At 34.7% G+C, this 27730-nt stretch overlaps 1 protein-coding gene across 1 annotated transcript in view; it reads left to right on the top strand.

Moving 5' to 3' along the window:
• The window catches only part of TMEM26 (transmembrane protein 26), a 47495-nt gene extending 20020 nt beyond the window's left edge, over positions 1–27475 (top strand). The window contains exons 4-7 of the mRNA XM_082721645.1: positions 4323–4436; positions 6346–6566; positions 20459–20535; positions 23398–27475. Coding sequence (XP_082577771.1) covers positions 4323–4436; positions 6346–6566; positions 20459–20535; positions 23398–23822 — 837 coding nt within the window. The 3' untranslated portion in view covers positions 23823–27475. The remainder of the gene's footprint in view (positions 1–4322; positions 4437–6345; positions 6567–20458; positions 20536–23397) is intronic.
• Positions 27476–27730: the final 255 nt, after the last annotated feature.

The following is a 27730-nucleotide window of genomic DNA, read 5'->3' as shown; positions in this document are numbered from 1 at the left end:
TTGGAATTGCATTTAAAGAAATGAGAAATGGCAGAATAAAGGAAGGTACAGCAATTCTCTTAGTCCATTCATTTAAAAAAAATTTGGTTGTGATAATAACCACTTTTCTTTATGTAATCCTTTCTTTCAAAGTATTTTTCAAATGTATTTTCTCCTTTATGAACTCATCAACTCCATGAGTTAGGCATGTTATATATATTTCTACTTTACAGAGGAGGACACTGAAACAGAAACATTAAGTTAATTTCTCAAGGTCACACAGCTAATCAATAACAGTCCTGGGGCTTAGCACCTAGGTCTTAACCCCTACTCTGTTAAACCACACTGCCTTTCTCTGTTATGTGTTCTATATTTTAGAGGCGTTATCAAAATTACCTGATTTTTTTTCATGAAAAGTTAGTGATTTAATTTCTTTTCACAGTTTCCACGTATTCTACATCCTAAATGTTCTAACCTATGTCTTGGCATTAGGAAAGCATCCTGACCTATCTCATGAAGACATTCCTACGAGGTGATCAGTTCTGTACCTTCATTTCTGCATCTGCCTAGGTGCACATGACTAGAAACAGCATGATTATGACAACAGTTATGACCATAATTCTTAGATCTATCTGTGAAGTGGCAGAATTAAAGCAATGGAAACTTTCTGGTCTTGATGGGGTTAGGGTCTGGTTTGACCCAAAGGAATATTCTTGAAGCAATACGAGTTTTTAAGACCCATGAAAAAGTGGCTTGTTTGTATCCAGATCATCTAAATGAACTCACCTATACAATGCTAAGTGGAAATAATATTACCATAAAAACAATACAAGCCAGGTTAGGTTGTAGGAATCAAACTGGTTGATCTTTGCAGTACCAAGCAGCTGTCACTTAAAGGAAAAATTTCATCAATTTGTAACAAGTAGAATTACAAGAATGGAATGGGACTCAGATTGCATTATCATAATATGGACTACAAGCTACCAGCCACTGCAGGGCAGATGAAGTTTTGGGGTTTTTTTTGTTTGTTTGTTTTGGTTTTGGGTTTTTTTTTTTTTTTTTTTTTGGTAGTAATGAGATGTCTATAAATTTTTGGTGCTAAGGATTAAAAAAAACATATCAAGGTCACCACTTTTAATATATGTGCTAATAAATAGATTTCATGCCTATGGAATAAAATGGTCAAAATTATTTCCTCGTGCCCTTTTGATTCTCACAAAGCTGCTCTGCAATGAGGATTTGTTGCTTGGTTCAAAGATTTAACTTTTTATCTTCATTATCTTTCCATGGAGTCTTAGCTGCACAGAAAAAAAAAGTGTGCAAACAGCTGGATTTTTGCTCCTAGAGATATGGCACATGGCCATCTTTCCTAAGTACTCCTGTCATTTCACCCATAACACTAGTTGTTTTGATGGGGAGTAGAAAAAAATAGCTTCTTGACAGACTTTCTTTTATTTTTTCAAGTAGCTTGTAGATTGATTGATGTGGTATCTAGACTAATTAAGAAAAATACACTTATAGCATTAGCATTTTAAAAAAATACTTTCTCTAAGTCCAAATATGTGAGTGTGGTTATGTGGTGGTGATGATGGTGGTAGTGATGTGTGTATATGTATGTGTGTGTTTCAAAAGTACATTAGCCTTGCAGGTGTTTGAAAAAAATCAACTTTTTTTTAAACTTTTTTTTTTTTAATTTGTGAAATAATCATTAGTTACACTTATATTTTCAAGTACCACTCTTTTTGTCTCTTACATATTTTTCTCTACTCAGATTCCTAGCATCTGGATAAAAATCATGCACAGTTAACTTGTAGAAATTTACATGCAAAATGAAGGAACAAAAAGGGTAAAACATCAAGTTTGGGTCTTTGTCAAAGTTTCCATAAACCCAAGTTGACCTCCAAAATGACACTAAAATACATATTTTAATAGAGGAACATGTTAATTTTTTTGTTTGTCTCAGTGTTTAACAAGCAAGATTGAAAATAATTGGATTACCTGCTTAAGCAAATGTAAAGTAAGTAAATACCTAAATATGAGACCTGAAACTATTAAATCCTACAACAGACACTAAATTCCTTAACATCAGCCATAGCAACTTTTTCTAGTTATGTCTCCTAAGGCAAGGGAAACAGAAACAAAAATAAACTATTGGGATTACATCAAAATAAAAAGGTCTGCACAGTGAAGGATACAATCAATAAACTTAAAAGCTAATGTATAGAATGGGAGGAGATATTTGCAAATGACATATCTGTTAAAGGGTTAGTATCCAAAATATATGAAGAACTTAGGAAATTCAAAAAACAAATATTCCAATTTTAAAAAATGGATAGCAAAATGACAGTACAATTTCATTTGCATTTAAGAAGGAATCCTAAATGGCATGTATTTTAGCACCAGACATAAATGTCTTATTCATTATAATCTGTGGTCAACCATTGGAAACAAAGCCTCAGGGTACAGTCCAAATGCAGTCATTAAGTACTAACTATGAAAGTTAAGAGGAATTCAGTGACTGCACATTTAGATAACTGCTTTAAAATGCATTGGTTCGGGGTGCCTAGGTGGCTCAGTCAGTTAAGAGATCGACTTTTGATTTTGGCTCAGTGCATGATCTCAGGGTCTTGAGATCAAGCCCCATGTCAGGCTCCGTGCTGATCCTCCTGGAGCCTGCTTAGGATTCTCTCCTCCTTTCTCAGTGCCCCTTCCCCACTCTGCTCACATAGGCTATCTAAGACGATAGATAGATAAATGAATAGATAGATAGAGAAATAAATAAAAATACATTGGATAGCATAAAGAAAGTGAATGATATACCCATAGTTCTTAATTCTCAGCTGAAGAAATACATTGCCCCCCACTTATCCATGAGGGATAAGTTCTAAGTTTTCCCAGTGGATGCCTAAAAATGTGTATAGTATCAAAGTCAATATACACTGTTTTCTCCTATATGTATATACTTATGATAAAATTTAATTTATAAATTAAGCACAGCAAGGGATTAACAATAGCTAATAATAAAATAGAACACTTAAATAATGTACTATAATAAAAGTTATGTGAATATGAAAAAAGAAATGGGTATAAGACATAAATAGACATTTCTCCAAAGAAGACATCAGATAGCCAATAGATCTATGAAAAGATGTTCATCATCACTTTGATTACAGATCAAAACTACAATGAGATAACACCTCACACCTATCAGAAGGGCTAAAATCAACAACACAAGAAACAACGGGTGTTGGTGAAGATATGAAGAGAAAGGAACCGCTGTGCGCTGTTGATGGGAATGCAAACTGGTACAGCCAATGTAAAAAGCAGTATGGAGCCTCCTCAAAAAGTTAGAAATAGATCTACCTTATGATCCAGCAATTGCACTACTGAGTATTTACCCAAAGAATTAAAAAAACACTAATTCAAAGGGATACATACACCCCTATAATTATAGCAGCATTATTTACAATAGCCAAGATACGGAAGCAGCCCAAAGCATCCACTGACAGAAGAATGGATAAAGATGTGGCATGCATATGTGTGTGTGTGTGTGTGTGTGTGTGTGTATTCAGCAAGAATGAAGTCTTGCCATTTGCCATTTTCAAGGACATGGATGGAACTAGAGAGTATAATGTTAAGTTACATAAATTATTCAGAGAAAGACAAATACCATTGATTTCACTCATGGAGTTTAAGAAAGAAAACAAGTGATCAAAGGGGAAAAATGAAAGACAAATGAAGAAACAAACTATAGAGAACAAACTGATATTCACCAGAATGGAGGTGGATGGGGGAGTGGGGGAAACTGGTGACAGAGATTAAGCAGTGACTTGTTATGATGACCACCAAGTGAGGTATGGAATTGTTGAGTCGCTATATTGTAACCTGGAACTAATATAATACTCTATGTGTACTAACTGAAATTCAAATAAGAACTTAAAAAATTCTACAGCTCTGTACAATGAACTTGGAGACTACATCCTCATAGACTTGTGGGAAAATAAAACATGTATAGTTGATTTTCATCTCATATTAATTAAAAAGTGGTTTTCTATTTTAAGACTGTAACTTGAAATATTTGTGCATATTGTGTAAATACACATATCTACTCATAATCTCTTAGATAATTGAAGCCATTTTAAATTCTACATACTGTGGTTTTTGTTTTTTGGTTTTTTTTTTTGTTTTTTGTTTTTTTTTAATGGTCCTGCCTTTTATTTACTTGTTAAACTTATTATTCACAACCTACAAATGTTCATAGGCTCATACATTGAAAAATCCTGGGCAAAACAAATTTTTTTTTTTTTTTTTTTTAACATATTGGCTTTCTACCAAATTCTTAGTATTGCAGTAGCCAACCTGAAGAAACATCACAAAATTCCAGTAGCAAAGAAAACTTCAATCAAACTCTGATATCAAGTGACCAAGACAATGGAGCAGATGATCTCATTAGGACGGTGAGAGATTTTTCCATTGTATTTTAAAGGATCTAGGAAATCACCTTTCATTCAGAGAATAACATGCTCTACACCTTTCAGCTCACTCTTTCCTAAGGAAATTTGCCAGTTGTTTAATTGTTTGGCTCAGGAATTTATGAAATAATTGTATTTTTATTTATTAAACACATTTAATATACATAATAGTCACATATATCTTATATATGCTAATAGATATATTTAACTTGCAGCATTAAGTAGCCTTTAACAGGTTAGATATTACATGCACAAGGTGAGATACATATTATTTGTGAATGAGTGATATATTTAAAAGTTTGAGACCTGGCCTATATATTTTTAAGTGTGTATTAACAAAATAGGGAAGATTTCTAGTCAAAATGAATCAGTTTTTGTTCTTCACTTGCCTGATATTTGTCAAACTAACCATGGCCTATTCTAAAATGGTATATGGAAGAGACCCAAGGCCCAGACCCCTCCCTAGCAATAAGTCACATTTTCAACAATACGATAGATTATTGATTCTAAGAGGTTTAATTGAATTAGCATCAGATTCTAATTCAAGCTCCAATCACAATTGACTGATATCACTTGGAACAAGTCACTTAATCACTCTGTATCTCAGTTTTTCATCTAATTGAAAATATTAATATTCACCCGGCCTAGGAATCTTCCTGTGAGAATCAAGTAGGATGTATGTGAAGTCCAATAGAAAAAGTATGAAACACTGTGTAAATGAAAAATCATTGATCTTCACGCATGGCTTCAATCACGTTAGCATCCTGTCTTGTCCTTTATCCTCCCTCTACCTCTACACTCAACATCTGTAAGTCATCAATAGGGTAATAAATAGGCTTTGCATAGACATAGCTAAGTTACTTGTATAAATTAGTTGGAATCAACTATCCAAGCCACTGGAGACCCACAATCCCATAGTCCCTTAAAAGATTATAGACTTTAGGGGCACCTGGGTGGCTCAGTGGGTTAAGCCTCTGCCTTCAGCTCAGGTCATGATCTCAAGGGTCCTGGGATCCAGTTCCACATCGAGCTCTCTGCTTGGCAGGGAGCCTGCTTCCCCCTCTCTCTCTGCCTGCCTCCCTGCCTACTTGTGATCTCTCTCTGTCAAATAAATAAATAAATAAAATCTTTAAAAAAAAGATTATAGACTTTACGGCCAATAATTTATATATTTTAAAACTTATTTAGAAATTAAATGGGCAATAGATATCATTCAGAATCCATGAAAAGGATGTAAATTTTTCTCTGAGTTCAAGATTAAGGCCAGAATAAAATTTGGTTGCTAGTTTATGGACTTTTTAATAGTATGTTAAATATTCAGAATAAAAATAATAACTATAGTTAATCTCTTTCTTTGCATTTAGGTAATGAATAAGCATTAATGTGCATTTTCTTATTTGATGTAGTAGTGCTCTAAACCAATAAAAAACAAGATATCTGTACTATGTTAAAATAGTCCCAGATTAGTAAATTCAGACTTGAAATCCCTGAAAGAAAAATATAGGATTTTTGTGTGTGTGATTTTAATATGGTATTAAACAGTTTTGCTGTGTGCAATACTTTGTTATGGAGAAGAGTAAAACGAGAAATGATCTTTAAAACATCACCAAATTGGCTCTTTAAGTACCAAATGTTACAATCCTACTAGCAAGTGTGAGGTTTAAATTATTTCCTGTTATAAGGCTGCCCCTTTTTACGACCATCTTAGCCTTTTATTCCCCCCAGAATGTCCAGTTGAAAGGAATTTTATTTTCTTTAGTAAGTGAGGAATCATTTTTCTGAAAATGACCTTCCACAAAAGCTAACTCTTGATTGAAAGCCATGGTGAAGAAGGCATATCTCTCCAAGGTGGTAGCTCACAGTCTTCTCCCTGTATGACATTTTTGTTACACAGGCCCAAGTTTTTGTAAATAACTTATCTACAGTATGTGAGAAAGTTTGGACTTTGGGACTCCATCAGACATTCTTGTTAATGCTCATAATTGGAAGATGGCTTCTACCCATTGGAGGAGGGATCACTCGGGACCAACTCTCTCAACTTCTCCTTATGTTTGTGGGGACAGCTGCTGACATACTGGAATTCACAAGTGAGACCCTGGAAGAACAAAATGTGAGGTAAGGAGGTCTACCCCCCCATACTTGTCTATTTATATTCTACACAAATAAGGATTTTCAGTCTATTATATGTCTATTTCAGTTTATTATATGAATATAAATATATGTATTTATATTCTACACAAATGATTTTCAGTTTATTATATGTCCAATGATAGAATCATAGAATTTCCTAATGGTCAGATACATATTAGGTACCAGCCAGTATGTATGTATGTATGTATGTAGACATATATATATATATATATATATATATATATATTTGAACTTCCTGCTGAAGAAAAAGGGCAAGTAATATTTCCTTTGGGTGAGAACAGAAAAGCTCTATGCTTCTGCATGACCATGTGCAGGTGAGGCCATGGTTGTTAGAAAACCTTCAGGAGGTGGAATGATCATCCACAATTCCTCTCTCATATTCTCAAGTGTCCTGAAATGCAGCCAATCGCAAAATTCTCTTCTAGAGCATAGCATAGCTACAATTCCAGGAAAGCACCTAGAAAAGACATGGAGAAATCTCTCCTCTTTACCTTGCTGGGAATTTATATTCCCTGGTGTGAATGGAGAATGGGGCAGATTGGGTTTATTTTACTAAATTTTATTTTTAGTCAGTTTTGTTCAAAGTGCCTAAAGGCCTTCTGGTGTAGATGCCTATAAATTAAAACTTATTGAGTTGGTACTTTTATTTTTGCCACAAGCAAATAAACTCAGAATCCATGATCACATCTGTTTATGGAACCACTTTCTTACCTTTAGGGATTTAAGTCTCACTGCCTGAATGTACTTTCAGCTTGGGTTGTTTTGCACTATGCTATAAAAATAAATTGCAATGAAGCTGGCTTTTAATGCTACAGTTTACTTTATGCTGTGTTTCTCAAATAATGAAACATAAAGCTGAGCAAAATACACTAACTTACTGAGTAAACTTAATATCCCAATTATAGCACAAAGTATATCTGTAACCTGGGGTTACCTTTACATGATCATTTCCTGTTTCAGTTATACTAATTTCTCACACTTTATTAAGTAGATATAGAATTTTAAAAAGAATACAAATTAAGTTGATTTGCTGTCCTCAAAATATTGATGTCAATTTTGTATCTTTAATATCTTATATTTGGTCAGTGCTGTACATTTTATAACAAATTCTCAGATACTTTAAAACAGTTGTAATACAATGGAGTTACAAGAAAAACATGAAGAAATCATAACCAAGAACGTAAAAACAATAAATAACTACAGGCACAGTGACAAGGACATAAAACAAGAAATATGACTAGCTATACCTATATAGAAATAAACACATACATGCTTAATATCTAGGGAGATGAGAAGGATATGGGATAGGAAATGGAGTATTCAGGAGGGATATGTTTTGTGGAGCTGGTAATATAAATGTGAGAAATGTCAAACTTGGCTACTTAATTGATCTGTTTATTAGGCCCATCCACAAATAACACCAGCATGCATTTTATAGATCAGTATTTGCCAATAGATGTTAAATATTCAATAAGGTAATCAATAAAATCTTAATTTCCCAGAAAAAAAATCTTCAAAAATAATGAGGCATTCATTAATTCATCAACTGCAGATTGATTATCTAGTAGGTCCCAGGCAATGTGCTAGGTGGAGACTGGGAGCAAATGGTAAGTGGTGAGAGAAATTCTGGACACACTGTCCTCTCCCAACATAGGTGATTTCAATTCAGCAATTTCTTCTGCCACATACAAATTAATCATATGTTTCAAAAATCTTTTTTTCTTATTTCAAACTTGCATTATATTCTGAGAAGGGATCAAATAAAGTACGCCATGGTTATTGTTTTAAAATTTCTTCTCAGGCTTTGTGATCTCAGACTAAAGTCGTTTTATTTTTAATATAACTGCATTGTGTCAGTGTATATGTAGTCTCTTCTCCCACATGTCTCCATCACTCCAAAGTCAAGGCCCAGAAAGAACCTAGAATTTTCTCTCCCTCTTAAAACTCACTTTCTGACTCATGATTTTGGCACTGGTCTCATCTATACTGTAAGAATTGACACAACAAGTATCTGTCTCTTCAAAGGACAGACAAACTCACACCGAGGCAGAGCTTTCCCCTTTAGATTCAAAAAGACCATCATGAAAAATAAATTTAAGGTACCATAAAAGATGTTCACTTGTTTGGCTTCTTAATTATAACCCGCTTAACATTTACCTATTTTATAACATTTTATTTTCTATTTTATTTAATTCCATAATTTGGGCTGAAAGATTTAGGAGAAAATCTTCAATAATGGGTACACTGAAATGATGTCTACTTCTCTTTCCTGTATCCTTGCTAAATCCTCAAATCCAGTTTTTTTTTAACTTATGTCAATTTGTTTCCATATGCCCACTTTAAGTTCATTTGACTAATTCTTATGAATTTACATGGACTTGTGAGATGCTACAAATTTTTCTTAAGAGCTTGATTTTACCCACCATAAAATTCAACTATTCTGTGGTCCAATGATATTTAGTAAATTTATTGATGTGCAACCATCGTGAAAATCTAGATTCCTTGTAGCTGGTTGGAGTCAATTCTCATTCCTCCCATGACCAACCCTAAGCAACTCCTGATATGCTTTCTTTCTGTACCGAGTCTCCTTTTCCAGAAATTTTGCACAAATGGGATCATAAAATATGTAGCATTTTGTGTGTGGCTTTTTCACTTAGCATGCTTTTAGGATTCATTCACACTATAGCATGTATTGGTAGTGAGCTCCTTTTTAATTGCTGAATAGATGCATATACCACATGCATACACCACATTTTATTTGTTCATTCAAATTGATTCATTCGTTCATTGATATACATGCGTACTACTACCTTCTTGCTATTAAGAATGATATTGCTTATAAACATACACTAAAATCCTTTGAATAGATCAGTTTTCATTTTTCTTGGGTCTATACCTAGGATTAGAATGAATGAGTTTATTTTAAGTACATGTTTAACTTTTTAAGAAACTCCCAAACTCTTTTCCAAAGTGGCTGTACCTTTTTATATTCCATTCCTTCACATCCTTACCATTTTTTCAATATTTTGATTCTGACCATTCTATTGGGTTTTTGTGGTATCATACTGTAGTTTTCATTTCTGTTTCTCTAATTACTAAATGAACATCTTTCCATGTGCTAATTAGCTAATCCTATATCTTCCTTCAGTGAAGTGCCTGTTCAAATTTTTGCCCATTTTGGGGGGTTGGATTGATTTTTTTGTTGTTGAATTGTGAGAGATTCTAAGAGATCTTTATATTCTTTATATTCTGGACAAAAGTCCTTAATTAGATACATAAATGAACATTTTTTTCTCCAGTGTACAGCTTGCTTTTCATTTTTGTCATTTAAAAAGTCCTTTTAAATTTCTTTATTTAAATTCAATTTAATGAACATATACTATATTATTAGTTTCAGAGAATTTAGTGATTTATCAGTTGCATACAACAACCAGTGTTCACAACTCCATGCCCTCAACCCACGTACCCTCCAGCAATCCTCAGTTTGTTTCCTGTAGTTAAGAGTCTCTTAAGGTTTGCCTCTGTCTCTGTTAAAAAAAGAAAAGGAGTATTTTTGAAAAATTTTTGATAAAGTCCTATGTATCTTTTTTTTTAAATTTTAAGTAGTGTTTTGGGAGTCATACCTAAGAGATATTTTCCTCACCCCAAATCAGAAATATTTCCCTCTATAATATTCTGACTTGACTTTTGTGTGTGTGTAGTAAGGATCTAAATTTGTGTTTTGTCTTATTTTGTCTCATTTTTTACACTGTCCCAGAAGATTTTTTTGTCCTACCTGAGACCAATTGTCTCTACAATATTTGCTGAAAAGACTACCCTTTCCCTATTAAATTTCCTTGATATATTTGTCAAAAATCAATTGGCAACACATGTTAGAGTTTTTATAGACTTTCTATTGTATTTCATTGCTCTATATATTTATCCTTATGCCAGCACTACACTATTGTGATTACTGGAATTTTATGTAAGTTTGAAAGTAGATGCTGTAAATCTTCTAACATTGTTCTTTTAATTTTGGGGAGTGAGGGGGATATCCTAGGTCCTCTGTATTTCTGTTTAAGTTATTATCAGCTTGTCAAAGCTTGCTGGAGTCTTGATAATATTGTATTAAATTTAAGCAGAAAACTATGAAGAAATGACATCTTAATATTAAGTCTTTTAATGTGTGAACATAAATGATCTCATCATTTATTCAAATATCCATTAATTTCTCTCAGTAATGTTTTATCATTTTCAAAATATAGGTCTTGTCCTACTTTTCCTAAACTTATTCTTAAGTATTTTATTCTTTTTCTATAGAATTATTTTCTTAATTTTGTAATATCATTTTCGTGTTCTTATTGGTACTACATAGAAATATAATTGATTTTTATCTGATGATCTTGTACCCAGCAATAATGTCAGCTTCTTTATTAGTTTTGTATATTCTTAGTATTTTTTACTTACAGGATAATGCCATTTGTAAGTAAAAGTAGCTTTCATTCTTTCTATGATTTTAATTGATTTTTCTTACTCTATTACACTAGCTAGGATTTCTAGTAAAATATTAAATAGAAGTGTAAGAGTGGGCATTTCAATCTCAAAGGATAAACATTCTGTCTTTCACTATTAAGGATGATGTGATAGGTATAGGTTTTGCACAGATACCCTTTGTAGATGCCCTTGATCAGTTGGAGGGAACTCCTATTTATTTCTAGGTTACTAAGGGTCTCTTCCTTCCTTCCTTCTTTTTTCCTTCTTTTCATCCTTCCTTCCTTCCTTCCTTTCTCTCTCTTTTGGACATTGAATTTTGTTAAATTCTTTTTCTATTTTTATCAAGATTATTATGTCATGGGTGTATTCATTCTATAAATATGGTATATTATAACTTTCAGATGCTAAACCAACTTTGACTTCCTGGGATAAATCAAATTTGATTATGGTGCATAATGGTTTCAGTGTATCACTTATATGGATAAAATTATACTTTATTAATAATTTTTATATCTATGCTCATGAGCATATTGATCTATAGTAATATTTTCTAATGGTATGTTTTTCTGGTTTTAGTATTAGGATATTAGACTCAGTGAATGCCTCAGGAAGCATCCCTTCTTTCTTTATTTTCCAAAAGCTTTGTAAAGGATTAGTACTGTTTTTTCTTTGAATATTTTGTAGAATTTACCTATGAAGCCATCTGGGCCCAGATTTTACTTTTGGGAAGATATTTTATTACAAATTTGGCATAATTATTTCATTATAAGCCTACTCAGTTATTCTATTTCTTCCTGAGTAAATTTTGATTACATTTTTCTTTTTTTATTCCTAAGAATTTTTCCATTTCAAATAAATTATCTAGTTTTACATATAAAGTTTTTAATATTAAGGGTTTTTTATAGTATTCCCTTAAACTTGTGTCAGTTTCTATAGGGTCACTTATTATGCCCCATTTTATATTCTCAGTTGGTCATTTGTGTCTTCTCTGCTTTTTGTTTCTTCTTTTTTTTTTTTTTTTGATTTATCAATTTTGTTGATGTTCTAAAATAACCAACTTTGACTTCATTGATTTTTCTCTATTGTTATTCTGTTCTCTATTTCATTGATTTGTGCTCTGATGTTCAATTTTTCCTTTCTTCTGCTTGCTTTGGATGTAATTTGCTCTTTTTCCCCCAAGTGTCTTGAGTTGGAAGCTTAGATTATTGATTTGAGATCTTTCTGCTTTTCTTTTTTTTTTTTTAAAGACTTATTTATTTATTTATTTATTTGACAGAGAGAGATCACAAGTAGGCAGAGAGGCAGGCAGAGAGAGAGAGAGAAGGAAGCAGGCTCCCTGCTGAGCAGAGAGCCCGATGCAGGACTTGATCCGAGGACCCTGAGATCATGACCTGAGCCGAAGGCAGAGGCTTAACCCACTGAGCCACCCAGGTGCCCTCTTTCTGCTTTTCTAACATGACATTCAAAGCTACAGATTTTCCTTTAACTGTTGCTTTATCTGTGTCCCATAAGCTTTGATATGTTATCTTTTTGTTTAATATGGTTCAAAATATTTTCCATTGTGATTTATCTTTTGGCACATGGGTTATTTAGAAGTAAGCTATTTAATTTCCATATGGAGATTTCCCAAATTCCTTCCTGTTGTTTTCTATTTTAGCTCTGCTGTAGTCTTTAAATTATTTTAATCTTTTAAAACCTATTGAGACTTATCTTATGACCTAGTGTATGGCTTATCCTGGAGAATGTTCTACATATACTTGAAAAAAATGTGTATTTATCTGTTGTTTGGTTAAGTGTTCTGTAAATGTCAGTTGCGTCATGTTGGTTATTAGGCTATTTAATTCTTCTGTATCCTTACTGATTTTTTGTGCAGTTATTCTATCAACTTTTGAGAGTGGGACATTGAAATCTTCAACTCTAGTTGTTGAATTATCTATTTCCTTTTTCAATACTGTCAGTTTTTGCTTCAAGTATTTCGAGGCTCTGTTTTTAGGTGTGCATACGTTAATTTTTTAAAACATCCTCCTGAGGAAGTAACTATTTTTCCATTATGAAATGTCACTCTTTCTCTAGTAATATGTCTGAAAGTCTACTTTGTCTCATATGAATTTAGGTACTCTATTCTCTTATGATACTGTTGGCATGGGATATTTGACACTGATGTATGTCAGTGTATTTCTCCTTGTCTCCTTAACCTTACTATAAGTTTGTTGATTATTGATCTTGAATCTGTAAATTGTGTTTTTCCTCAAATTTAGGAATTTTCAGTCATCACCTATTCAAACATATTTTCTGATCTATTCTCTCACCTTCCTTATGAGTCTCCTATTACAGATAATATGCTTAAATGTGTTCCATAGGTTTCTGACACTCTGTTTTGTCTCCCATCCGTTTTACTCTCTTTTCTTCAATTTGGATAATTTTCATTGATTTACCTTCCAGATCACTGATTCTTTCTTCTACCATCTTAAATCTATGTCCAGACTCAAATTGTAGAGTATACCTATGAATTTTTCATTTTGGGTCTTGTATTTTCAACTACAGAATTTCTATTTATTTTTACAGTTTATATATCTTTATTTAGATTATCTGTTTGTTGAGTCATTGTCATCATATTCTTCTTTAGTTTGTGGAACATAGTTTTATTTTATCATTTGAACATACTTATAATAGTTGCTTTGATGCCTTCGTCTATTAAGCCCAACATTTGAACCCCATTAGTCAGTTTCTATTGATTTTTTTTTTCCCTGTGTATAGGTCAGCCACTATTTTTTTTTTTTGATGTTTTATATTTTTGGTGGAAACTGGACATTTTAGATTATATTTTGTAGCAATGTATTATCCTCAAACTTCCTCTGTACTTTAGGTTTCTGAGTGTTGTTGTTTTTGTTGTCTCAGTAAATTTTCTGAACTTAATCTAAGGAATCTCTCATCTCTTAGATTGTAGCCACTGATGTCTCTGCCTTTTTTTTCCCCCCTAATCCTTCTTTTGCTTATTTGTTTTTAGCATGGCCTATTAGGATTGTAGCTATGACTACAGAGCTTGTGATTAGCCAATGATTTGGACAGGATTTGTGATCAAACGCTTCAAGCCCTTATCACCTATACTCTCCGCCAATGGATCTGTGTATGAGTTGGATAGCACATTTAAATTCAGAAAGTTTTCATATATACTCAGTTTTCAATTTCCACTGGGTTTGCATTGATCTTCCTGACACATGTCTGGCATATGTGGAGACATTATATAGCCCATCTAAGGCTCTTATTTTCAAAATCTCTCCATTAAAATTCAAATTAGTCTACCATTCACCCCAAATGGGATTGCAACCATAAAGTAGCAAGGCTGTGGTCTCTCCCATTCATTTCCAACAAAGTTTATTACTCTTGCTGACCACACCTCTAAGCATAAGATTTCACAATCCACTCCAAGCCAAATCCGCACACTATGGCCATGAGAGGCCTCTGGTTTTCACTGTCAAACCCTCCCTCGTAAAACTACTATTCTACCAAGAAAGCCTTAACATTCCTCTCAGTTTGACTAAGCTTTCAAAGATCTGTTGCAACTAAAGAATCATTGGAACAAAACATCAAAAACTAATGATGTACTATATGTTGGGTAACTGAACATAAAAAAAAAGAAACATTTTATGAAAAAATAAAAATAAAAAATGAAGTATTTTTAAAAGTTTTTAAATTAAGTGAGAAAGATGGTATACAATTTTAAAAATAAAAAAAAGATCTATTGCTGAGTATAGACCTTTGACTTCCCTTTCCTTATAGCATTTACTTTAGAAAACTTGCAATTTTAAGTTATTTCTCTGTCCCTTCAAGATTAAGTCTTCTTCCAACCTTTTTCTTATTTTACTACCCAGAAATCTTTATTTTTTTTTAAATTTTTTATTTATTTATTTGACAGAGAGAGATCACAAGTAGGCAGAGAGGCAGGCAGAGAGAGAGAGAGAGAGGGAAACAGGCTCCCTGCTGAGCAGAGAGCCCGATGCGGGACTCGATCCCAGGACCCTGAGATCATGACCTGAGCTGAAGGCAGCGGCTTAACCCACTGAGCCACCCAGGTGCCCCCCCAGAAATCTTTCTAATGGATGAAAGAGTAATCCTTCAAAATGTGATCATCAAGAAAGATAGCACTCCTATCTCTCTGTCTCTTTGTGATATTAGAATCGTAACTTACCTCAATGCCATTTAGCAAACACACACACACAAAAAATGGTGAAATCCTGTTGACCAATCTCCCCCTCTAATGTCCTTTAGTAGCTTTGCACTAGCTCACTCCAGTACTTAAAGCCTCTCTTGCCTTTTGTTTTAGTAGGGATGAACTCAATATTTCTCTCCTTTGCAATAATCTACAATAAAGTCATCCTTGCCTGTTTAAAGAATTAAACATCAGACAGCATCTGATGCAATTTTTCTTTAACATAGCCATGCTGGAGAGGTGTGAAAATATCCCATGGAAAAGAATGCCTCAAACTCCCACTCTTCTTAACTGAAGTTCTACCAGTTTCTCATAAATAAATGTCATTCAATTTGTTTTTTGCCTTTGGTTGATTTTTTAGAGATCTAAAGTGGTTATTTTTGACAATTTGTCAAGTATGTTTGTTGCAGAGAGGTTTTTGAACTTTTCATTCTGCTACAGCCATCTATCTTCCAACACTTTTAACAATTCTGAATGTCAATATCATTGCCAGGAAGAGCTAACTGGTTATTTACACTTCTAGAGATAATTTTTAATGTGCAGTCTTTTTTTGAGCACAGATCATTTATTAAAGAGGAAAAAGTCCATTCTCATAACATTACTGTTATCTCACTGTGTTTGACCCCACAAAGGAGAATTTTTCTATCTTTTACACTGTATTTTCTTTTCATTTAACTCTTTTTGCTTTTCTTCTAAGGTCAGTTAATACTGCATTTTCTCATTTACTTTTTCCCTTTATTTTTTTTCCCTTTTCTGAAGAGGTTGATGATTTCCTAAAAACTAGGTGAATTAGAAGAGTCTGAGTGTTACAATCAATTAAAATTCCAACTCTTGGTTTCAACTCAGGTTGTTATTTCAGGGCTGTGAGATTGAGTCCTATGTTGGGGCTCTGCACTCATTTCTCTCTCCCTCTGCCCCTCTCCCCATACTCACACACACTCTCTCTAAAATAAATAAACATTTTTTTAAAGTAAAAATGAGGTGAATTCTATCCACTGGTTATCTCTTATTTATAGGAACATTTACAAGACCAAAAAGAAACAGTTAAGCAAATTAGCAATGTATGACTTTATTTTTACTTTACACGCATAAAATCTGGTGCACTGATCTACCAAATTCCAGTCTTTTATCCTCCTAATTTTCCAAGTAGAGAAGTGATACTCACATATATAATTATATTTGTCAAGATCTTTTGTCTCTTTATAAGTAGAGACCATTGTCTGCTTACATGCTTCTCAGTTGACATTTATGAAGACATTACACATGAGAAAATGGGGTGAGACAATTAGGGGAGACAATTACACAATAGAAATAATGTTGAATAAATTTACTCCAAAATTCCTTCACATTTTGAGTGATCGTCATTTAAGCTCAGTGATTTATTTACTTTCCTTTTAACCTTCCTGAGTAACGTATACTATCTGACTTAGTACAAATTTGTCTGCTTTAAAATTTTTCTGGCCATTTTTTCCAAAGTTATTTTTGATAAATTTAGTAAATGTTTCTCAACACTCAGAGTTTCCTATATTTTGTGTGTGCTCAGATATTGCATATGCAAAAGATATATGTTTATATTGTAGGGTTAGAATTTGGCTTACTAAGGGCTAGTGTTCATTATTTATCCTTATTTTGTAAAATGATAGAATTAAAACAAAAAATTTAAGAGATATATTCACATAATAAAAATACTACTGCTAACATTGCTGCTGCTTCTGCTGCTGCCGCTTGCTACTACTGCTAGGTATACCTTTCTGTGCTCCAAGTACTCTTCTAGGGTTTTAGTTATGATAAGTTATTTAGTCTTTACAATAAACTATGAGGTAGATACTGTCATCACCATTTCATAAGTTGAACTGTGGCAGGCAAGAGAAGTTGAGAAGGTCTCAAGGTTATATGGTAATAAAAAATAAAACCTAACCTTCATAACTAGTCTGTTTTGAGTGTTGTTCTAAGAGCTTTATATGTTTAATACATTTTTATAATATATTTAATGTAATTGTCATAGAAAATCTAGTAGCTATTAAATTATTATCATTATCCTCACATGGAATATGGATAAACTAAAGCATATAGATGTGAAATTACTTGTTCATGTTCATGTATCAGTAAATATGGATCTGGGACTGAAGGCCCACATCCTACCTCTCTGGTGAGGGTTGGAGCTGGTATTTGAACTCCAGCAACCTAGCACCAGACCTTGTTCTTTACCATTGCTTCCTGCTGCCTTGCAGACAAATTGCATGTGAGTTTTTGGTAGAATTATTGAAGTTTGGAATTAGAAGAAACTTCAAAAGTAGCCATCTATTGAACAATCTATTTTACATCTGTTGCAAAATCCTCTCCAGAATTTTCTCAACAAATTTTTGTCCAGACTTTCTTTGAAAATTTTTACTAAACCTCAGGGCAACTCATTCCATTTTGAGTTGGTATTATTAGAGAGTACTTTTCTCTATTGTGATAAAATTTGCATTCTTATAGGCACCACTAAAGTTCTTTGAATCTGAATTGGCCTTCTGAAGTCAGAAGAAATAAGTTTAATTTCTTTTCCATATGATAGCCTTTTTTTTTTTTTTTAAGATTTTATTCATTTATTTGACAGGGAGAGAGAGATTACAAGCAGGCAGAGAGGCAGGCAGAGAGAGAGAGGGAAGCAGGTTCCCCGCTGAGCAGAGAGCCCGCCCCGACTGGATCCCAGGACCCTGAGATCATGACCTGAGCAGAAGGCAGAGGCTTTAACCCACTGAGCCACCCAGACGCCCCCATATGATAGCCTTTTAAATATATAAAATTTCTTGAGCTATCCCACATATGACATGACTCTGAGATCTCTCACCATCCTAGCCTCTCTCCCTTAGCCCAAAAACTTTATAAATTTACTTCCTAAAACATTAGGCACAATATGTAATATTTCTGATATATTCTGAACATTATAGATACAGCAGGGCTAAAATTTAGTTTCCTTTATGGAAATAGTATAGTACCATGGTTAAAAGTGTGGATGCTGAAACAAGCGATCCAATTCTGACTTCTGCTTCCAACACTTAAAATAACCACATTACTTTGGACAACTAGAGTTTCTACAAATCTATGCCTCCCTCACTGGTCAAATAGGGACAAGTATAATTATTTTGTGAAATTGGTATGAGGATTAAGTGTGATCATAGTTAAATCATTAGAAACTTCCTGAAACAGTATGAGTTCAGAAACTGTAGGTAAAATTATTGAATAATTCAGCTACTTATTGAAGGTCTATTATGTATAGACATTGACATTACAAAGATGGAATAAAGTTATAGACTGCATTCCCTAGGTAACTCCACTTAAAATTCTAGACTTTATACTTCTTATGAAATGACCTATGATCACATTTAATTTTGGAAAGTCATAAATCCGTGTCATACTGTGAACTTATAATTAGATCATAGTAAGGGAAACTCCTTGAGCCTTTTTTATGGTAGCTGCTGTGAAATGCTACCTCTTCTATCCTGTTCTAGGTCATCCGGTTATATCTCGTCAGGATCTTTTGAGATCCTGATTGTGTCTTCTAAGGTAATTGTTTTCTATCCAGCCTTGATGTCATATGTGCATATGAGAAGCCTTCCATCAATGTGGCAACCCAGTCATTGGTGAAATGTGAAGTGGAATCGAATCAAAGGCAGAGCCTGCAGCAACCCTTAGAGAGCTCTCTTTGGGGAGTCATTTACACAGTTAGGAATCCACCTTACTGTGCTTATACCCAGAACATTTCTTAATCTTGTTAATAAGAACACTGTGGGAGGCCTTTTCACAAGTCTTATTTAAACCCAAATGTCTTATATTAATTTATATATCATTACTTGCTTGGTAATCCTAACTCTATTGGAGAGAGAGAGACAGAGAGAGAAAATCTTAGTATGCTGAGTGTAATTGTTCCAAGTAACCCGTGCTAATGCCTAGTAATTATTGTCTTCTATAAGGGCTTTCAGAAATCTTCTAAATAACCACTTATATAACCTAACTAGGGATTAATTGTAAATGTGCATTTTGTACTTTAAGATACACTTCTGCTTCATTTTGAAAATTAAGACTTTATTTATTTATTTTTTTTGTCATCACCCTTGTCTCTGCCACTAACTACCAAGATAATGAGGCTTAGAAATGTCATTTACAATTTCTCTCATAGTTTTTGAGATCCAATTTTTCCAGGCCTCAATACTTGAAGCATTTAAAGATATCTCTTGCAACCACCTCATTTATATTTGGTTTCAACTTGATGCCTTTCTATCCCCCTCCAATCTGAAAATCTCTCTTGACAGAGAAGTTGGCAATAAAATCTGCTATTATACCACTAACCTCAAATTGCTACCTTCCTTTGTATTTTTGCTAAAAAAAATTAATTTTGATATTTCTTTAATATCCTTTGTATTTTTATAACACATATTCTTTCTGACTTCAGTCTTCAAGACCCTTCTCATAGGTCAATGACGTTTGTGTATTTGTATATTTGCCAAGTACGGCCCTTCTTTCGTACATTCAATAATTTCTTCCATAAATATTTGTTGAGGTTCTCTTATTTGCTGTTCCAGGCACTGGGGATACAATAGTGAATGAAACTGTCACATTCCCTGACTTACATCCTAGAAATTGGTGTAAATTTTTTATTATTGGATTTATCTTCCCACTTTCTTTTCCCGGCTGAAGGTAGTTTTCTTTTATGTGTTGAACTTTTAATTTGGGAGCATCATGTAGTCCTTTTGAGATGTATCTTTAGGTTAGCGTATCATGATCTTAGAAAAAAAAAATTTAAATTTTCTCCTTGAAAATTCTTGAAGTCCGCCCTCTGAATTTCTGAGTCAAAGTCTAACATTTACCCTAGCATCTATCTCCAATAATGTTTCCATGATTTTGTAAAACTAAAGATGAAAATATGGGACAAAGAGGCTTTGCCATAATTTACACAGATGTTGGCACAGGTGGAAGTTGGATTTTAAGTCTCAGAGTTTTTTTTACTTTTTCATTAATCCATTATTATCATGAATGGATTTTTTTCATGGGTTTCTTATATCACCAAGATATTTTGACAACACTTGAGAGGTTTATTAAGGTATGCTCAAATATGATAAAAAAGAGAAAATATTTCTTTAAAAATGATCATATTTTTTATTACTAATTTAAAATTTTGTCTGTGTTCTAGGAATAGTCCTGCCCTGGTCTATGCCATCCTTGTCATATGGACCTGGAGCATGCTACAGTTTCCACTCGACCTGGCAGGTAAATGTCTCAATATTTGCTCAAAGAAACAGAAAATTATAACTCCTGATTACAAGCTATAATCTTTGTAGGCATTTGAGAAGATTATCATTTTTAATCATTTTGATATTCCAGTGTTAGTTCTGGTTCAGTTTAGAAGAAAAGTTGACTGAAACTTAAGAAAACCGCTAGTGGATCCATTCTGTGACCTGGTGATCCTGAGAGAGTTGCGTGTACTGAAGCACAGCTTTACACTCACTTCAAAGAGTGGTTCCATCACCTATGCATTGTAAAATCTCCCACAAATTATGTAAGACCTTTGTGCCTCAATTTTCACCAATGAAATGGGACTGTTAATCATAGAAACTAGAGTTGAAGTTTCTTGTGATAACTAAATAGATAGAGTTTGTGAAGTACTTAGCATAGTTGCTGGGATACAAATGTTACTTCTTGATATTTTCAGACCTCATTTTCATTCTTTTGTCAGACCCATATCTTAGAATATCACAGGGAGTAAGAGCAGTTTGGGGGCCACAAGGAAAATTAAAATTTTCCTCAGTAGTGGCCCTTCGAATTCCATTGGTCATATTAATAAATACATCAACTCCTAAGACTTCGTAAGAAGAAACTGTTTACCAAGCATATCATACTAGTGATGATCTAGTCCAATATAGCATCCACTAGCCACATGTGGCTGTTTAAATTTAAATTAATTGAAATGAGATAAAATTAAAAGTTCAGTTCCTCGGTCACACTAGCCACAATTTAAATGCTCATCTATTGCATATGGCTGCTGTAGTAGGCAGTGCATTAGGCAGAACATTTTTTTACCATCTCAGGAAGGTCAATTGGAGCCATTTCCTAACTTCCAGGAAAGATATCTGGAATTCTGACTTGAGAATTCTCTAGGATGCTACTTTACCCTGAAGAAATTCTGGGATTTAATAATTACATTTTCCTTAAGCCTGACTTCTTTTTTTATGGCACCCTACTCAATGGCCTCAGGATTAAAATTAATCTAAAACAGAGATATTTAATCTTCCTACATCTTCTTTTGGCTTACTTTAAGAGGCCCAGAGTTTTCGGAGGCCATTTTAGAATTTAGCAAACACTCTCTGAAACAAAAATGTCATCAAAATAGATGGAAAGAATGGGGGTGGAGTTTTAGAAATACCCAAAATCTAATTACCGGTTAATAATTACAAACAAATGTATGCTAATAACACACACACACACACACATTTTGTTGTAATGTGCCCAATCTATACCTCTTGATCAGGTGGTGTTTCCTGACAAAATATTTGGTACCATCACTTTAGATGTTGAAGAACACTCTTGGGAGGTCCCTTAGAATCAATTCCTGACCCTAACTTCTTAAGAGAAGCCACTATTGGGGCACCTGGGTGGCTCAGTCAGTTAAGCATCTGACTCTTGTTTTCAGCTCAGGTCATGATCCCAGTGTTGTGGGATCAAGCCCTGTGTAGGTTTTGCCCTCAGCAGGGATTCTGCTTGAGATTCTCTCTCCCCATCTCTCTCCTCCTCTCTCCTCACCCTCTAAAAAAGATAAATAAATTTTTTTTAAAAAGAGAGAGAGGCCACTATTGATCTTATGTTAGGTTTTCTTTTTTTATGCACACTGTTCCTCCTCACCCTCCTATATCTTGTGGTTTATAGCCTTGCTAAGAAAATTTTTATTTGGGAAAGAAATTGTATAAACTTTCAGGGGTGATAATGTTATGCAGCTGTTTGAAAAACAAAGACCAAATGTTACTTCTGACTAAATCACTATTGTATTTTCCAACAAACAGTACATTATGTTCACCCATATCAAAGCAGCTTCATAATATTTGCAGGCTCCAATAGACGAAGGCATTCTTTGTTTGAAAATTCCAAATGGAAGGCTTCATTATTATAAAGGATTATTTTATGCCCTTGACCTTGAATTAAATTAGCATTTTAGAAATTAAAACAAAAAGGTTCATCTGTTGATTGGGCCTCCTTTTGTTCAACTGGAAAATCAGTAATTATATCCAGTGTTTCTTGTAAACCGTGAAATGAAACCATACGGCATTAGACAAAATAAAATAACAATGGCATTTATTTTGGGCTTTTGTCCACCCACCATTAGAAAAATATGTTTAACATGAATTAGGTTGAATTTGAATTATAAACACTTGCATTTCCACAACACAATTTATAAGTGTGGCTAAGTGAGTCAACCAGGAAACAGGTAAATCCCAAAGGGAGGATACAGAAGAATCCCAAACTCAGCATCAGCGAAGTCATTCATTATCCCAAGGGAAAGAGAGAAGTGAGAAATCAGAGAGGAGCCAAGGATGTTACTCTCATGGAAATAAAAAGAGCCAAGGAATAGGGGCCCCCTCCTCACAGACATCATTGTTACCTTGGTTTTCTAAGGAAAAAACTGGGGCCCAGGAAGGTTAAGTAACTTGGCCCCCATCTTACTAAGAAAAAAACGAGGCAGCCAGTCTATCTGGCTTGAGGCCTACAATGCCCTGCTGTGCTCTCTCTCGACACTGCAGACCCTAGGGACAGAAAAGGTGGTGTGGTGTCCCCAGGATGGGGACTAGAAGGTGATCTAAAATTTGTGACATGGATGGAAAGCTGAGGACTGGCTTTCTTTTGTGTGTTTTATTGAAATTGATTTTAAACATAAAATGACCACAGATGTTAAGTGGTTAAGGGGTGGCTAAACGTGGTGTTCAATGTTAAGGATGAGCTCACTCTTTCCCCCCAGAATTAAACTATAGAATCAATCCTAACTGTTAAGTACTACAGCCCCCATCGTTGATGACTTGTCCCCATTTCATTCTGTCTTACACATTTCAGAGGTGCACTAATTGGTCTGTCTTGTGCTCTCAGTACAGCATGTGGTCTGCCCCTTGTCCATGGCAATGAGGGGGTTCCCCAGCTTCTTCTTTTGCCAATACAGCGCCGATCTTTGGAACATTGGGATCAGCATCTTCATACAAGACGGCCCCTTCCTCATCGTGCGTCTCATATTGATGACCTACTTCAAAGTCATAAACCAGATGCTGGTGTTCTTTGCCGCCAAGAATTTCCTTGTGGTGGTGTTACAGCTCTACCGCCTGGTGGTGCTGGCGATGGATGTCCGCACTTCCTTGCTACATCAGCCCGGCAGCCTGAAAGCAAAACATCACTGCCCGTGTGAACCCACTGCAAGTGCGATCTCATCCGGAGACCCGGAGAGCGGCTCTAAGGGTGACTTGGGGGTCCCCTTGCAGACTTTACCAGTCACCCCTGAAGACTCGCAGTCCACCCCATAGCTCCTTACTGACAGAAAGCAGCCACTAGAACGTTCCTTCTTATGGACAGAATCTCCACTCTCTCCCTCTTTTTTAACTTTGGCATATAATAATTTTCAAAAGAACAACATAAAAAGTGATCTTAAACCAAAGCTGAGGGATTTTCTTTTTTCAACTGAATGGAAAGAACTTTGATTAGTGGCTATCGCTACAACTTCTGTGCGATGGTATCAGATGTTACAGTTGTTCAACGACTAAGTGATTTGTTTGTCTTGAACTGTTTGAAAAGCTATGGACAGGGTTACAGTGACATGCCCTCAAAAGATTTAGTGCAGACAAACTGTCACGGCTGTTACCTGAAAATAGAGAAGCTTTGAACTTTGGCTCCATTGTCAGACTATCTCATCTGATCTTTCCTGCAATGTCCCTGACATCAAAAAATGTACATTCAGTGAATGCAGAACAAATGAAGGGAAAAGTGCTTTTAAAATTACCTCACTGTGAGCTGGAAGCAGTGAAAATCTCTGCCCAGCTTCCATAGCATTGAGAGCCCTCTCCATCGCTGCACAGACCTTCCCAGGAAAATCATTTTTCTGGGCTGATGTGGTATTCTGTCATGGTGCATATGCTCTTACAGAAATTTTATTGCTTTTGGCTTGGGCACTGCAAAATTCACAGCAAGCCATTTCGGTTGTGAGGCAGGAAATACTGGTAATGCTAGCAAAGTCACAATTTCCACTCTGAAACATGATTTGCGGTATTCATCAGTATTTTTCTTAACTCTACTTTGCCATTTTCTGTATTGCCAAGTCGAATTATGTGGGTTGATGCAAGGAAACACTGAAACAGGGAGTAAAGGTGTTTCAGGCCCTTTAAGTGTTACCATAGTTTCTGGAGTCAGCCAGAGGTAGATGGAACCCCTCCCAACTGCGGCTATGGGAGCCTGAGTCGGCCTTTGGTCTCTGGTAAGGTGTCAGGGATAGAGGCTTGCATCAGCCGGACACGCAGCCAGCAGCCCTTGACTGGTGACCGGGTGCAGAGTACGCCACGCCACGGCATTGTGGAAATCAGGAAATTCGCTTTTCTTCCCTGCATTAAGACTTCACCTCCCCAGTGTTGAAATAGACATTCTTTCCCCTTACACACCTCTGTACTTTCCAGATGGAGGTCATTCAGAACATTTTTAAATGATTTTTGCTTTTAAAGATACAGTGTGAAAATTTACCTGACTGTATAGCAATGATTACATTCGAGGCAAGCAGTTACGAAACTGCTCTTTTAGGGTTCAAAGCAGAATTCCTCCTTGTTATTATGCTGAGGAATTCAAAGGGACATGAAAGATAAGACCGGAGTATGACCTTAAATTGGGTGTGACTGTTTGACAACCACTGGGGACAATTTTATCTATAAATCTGTGTGACAGGATATCTGTTCAAAATATCTGATTCAAACGTTTCAAAGGCAAATTCTATTTTTATACAGAGAAATTAATATTTTCCACTCCTTGGCTTTTTCAGTGCCTGATAGCATGTTTTTATTTCATCCTTTTTTTCCTTGTGTTTCTAATTTTAACAGTATGATGATTATAATATTACACATGAGACGAGTGGAATACATTTATAATTTTCATAATAATTTTATGAACGTTAAGATCAGGAAATTATATTTATATAAAGAAAAGAACTTGACAACTTTTAAGGGCATGTTATTTAAAATGCTTAGCAATTGGAAGCAAAATAATAAGTGCTACTATTTATAAAAACGCCTCGGCAGAATCTGTTTTTCTGTTGACTATTTTATGTTGAATGTTTTCTTCTACAACATGTATGTGCTGCTTATTATTGCAGATTTGCTCATGGCATACTTTTCATGTTTTAATTTTTTTCTTCCAGCAAAACAAACATTGAGCATCTAAAAATAGATAAACTATAAAGTAGTACGGCTGTTGCAAGGATATTTTTAAACATTTTCAAATCTGAGACTTGGCTTGGCTTCGTGAATGAGTTCCTAGTGTTTCAGTAAAGTATTTTGTAATTAGCACTCCTCCAAAGGCCTTGGAAATGGGAAGTCCAGAGTCTGGCTTTACTTAGCGTTCCAGGAAGACAAAGGGCACGGAGGACCATCTCGGCAATAAATGGTGGCAGAATAGACACACGCTCCCACAGGTTTTCCAGGAAAATCTGTGAAGGGCAACATTCGTTAACCTAACCGTGGGTACCTCTACTCTCATGGACTATTTTTATAGTCATTTAGTTCATTTAAAAACAAAACCTAAGTCCAACCTAAATCTAAGACCCCTGATGAAAAGAGTTAACCTTGTATTCAGTAATTGTCTGTTTTTATTCTAGATTGCTAAACGTTGTAGTGTTTGAAAACAGTCCAGCATTTCCTATAAAGTGATTAGAACAGCAGTTGCCATGCGTATATTGACAACCCGGGACCTGCTTCCATGGTATGTGTAAGCAGATAACTATTCAGATCATCTGTACGATGTGTCGCAAGCCATACCTCTCTACGATCCCTCACAGACCCACAACACACCAATCCCCAGCCAGTGAGGAGAGTGGCTCGTTTGTGGTAGTGTCGTTATTGTTGTGGTTGTTTTTACCTAATTCCTTGATGGAAACTCAATCAAATGTCTTTCCTAAAAACATATCATTCTACTCATGAGGAAACACAGGGTACATATTTTAATGATGTTGCATGGAAACGTAACCATGGCATGGGTTTTCTTTTGACCCTGACTAGATGAGTCCCAAAGATGACTTCCCATTGCAAGATCCTTAAACTGTCTTTATCTTTCATTATTCTGTGAATTTTTATTTCAGCTGGAACTGCTAACATAGGAAATTAAATATTTGTATTGGCCAATAACATTCTAGCTAATCTTCCAAAATGAAGACTCTTACACAAATTTACTGGTCGGACCTGTAGTGCTTCCACTAATATGTTGCAGCACTTCAGGCCCTGTAAAACAGAAAGACACAACCAAGAAGCATTGGGATTCTCTACTGTAATATTAATTGTGGATTTGTGATTTAATAGAAAGCTTCCAAAGCTCTGGAAAAGTATGCATTATAGGTGCACATGGTTTAAGTTTCCTCCAAGGTATCAGATTTCAGCACTGACATCTATTCCCTTTGGCACTTAGTTTCAATTCTTAATCTATTCTCTGGTTAAGAGAGAGAAAGAATTGTAGAAGACCAAGTGTCTGTCCACCTTCACTCTGCTTTGGCGCTAGGAAAGTGAAATGCTGAAATATATTGCAGAGACTTAATGACGTACACACACAAAAAATCTTGAATTATAAGAAGAGACTGTTACATTTTTTGTTTTGTTTGGGTTTTTGTTTTGGTTTGGTTTTGCTGATTTCTTTGTACTTTGGGCCATTCTGATCCACTCTTGCAAATATCCTATTTGGGGGTAAAACTCGGCAGCTGGAGGACATTTATAGCCCTGAGGCTTCAAATAACATTCCATATGATGGGAGGAACTTTAAACAGTGTTCAAATAATCTACGGCTGCAGCCTTATATTTTACGCATGTCCATCCTCTAAGTCCTTTCTAGAATATTTTGTGAGAGTATTTTCTCCAAATTATTTATATCAATACTATTTTACTCGAATGACCTTTGTATTTTATTATATACATTAAAGAGTTTGTATACAACATTATCTTGATGTCTGTTTTTTGTCTGCATTTCTTGTCTTTGTTCTCTACTGTCATTCATTTCATTGCATTTTTAAGCTTTGATTTTAAAAAACAGATCTATTTAGAATGTGACTAAAGTGGCATTTCAAACTAGCGAGGAAAGGCTGACCAACTTTATAAATGATGTTGGGGAATTTGTGAACCATCTGGAAAAAATAAAGTTAGATTTTTATCTCACGCAATATATAGAAATAAATTCCAGATGGATTAAAGAACTA

The sequence above is a fragment of the Mustela nivalis genome, assembly GCF_964662115.1.
Source record: "Mustela nivalis genome assembly, chromosome: 2".
In the NCBI taxonomy this organism is placed as follows: Eukaryota; Metazoa; Chordata; class Mammalia; order Carnivora; family Mustelidae; genus Mustela; species Mustela nivalis.
This window is presented reverse-complemented; position numbering and strand designations above follow the sequence as displayed.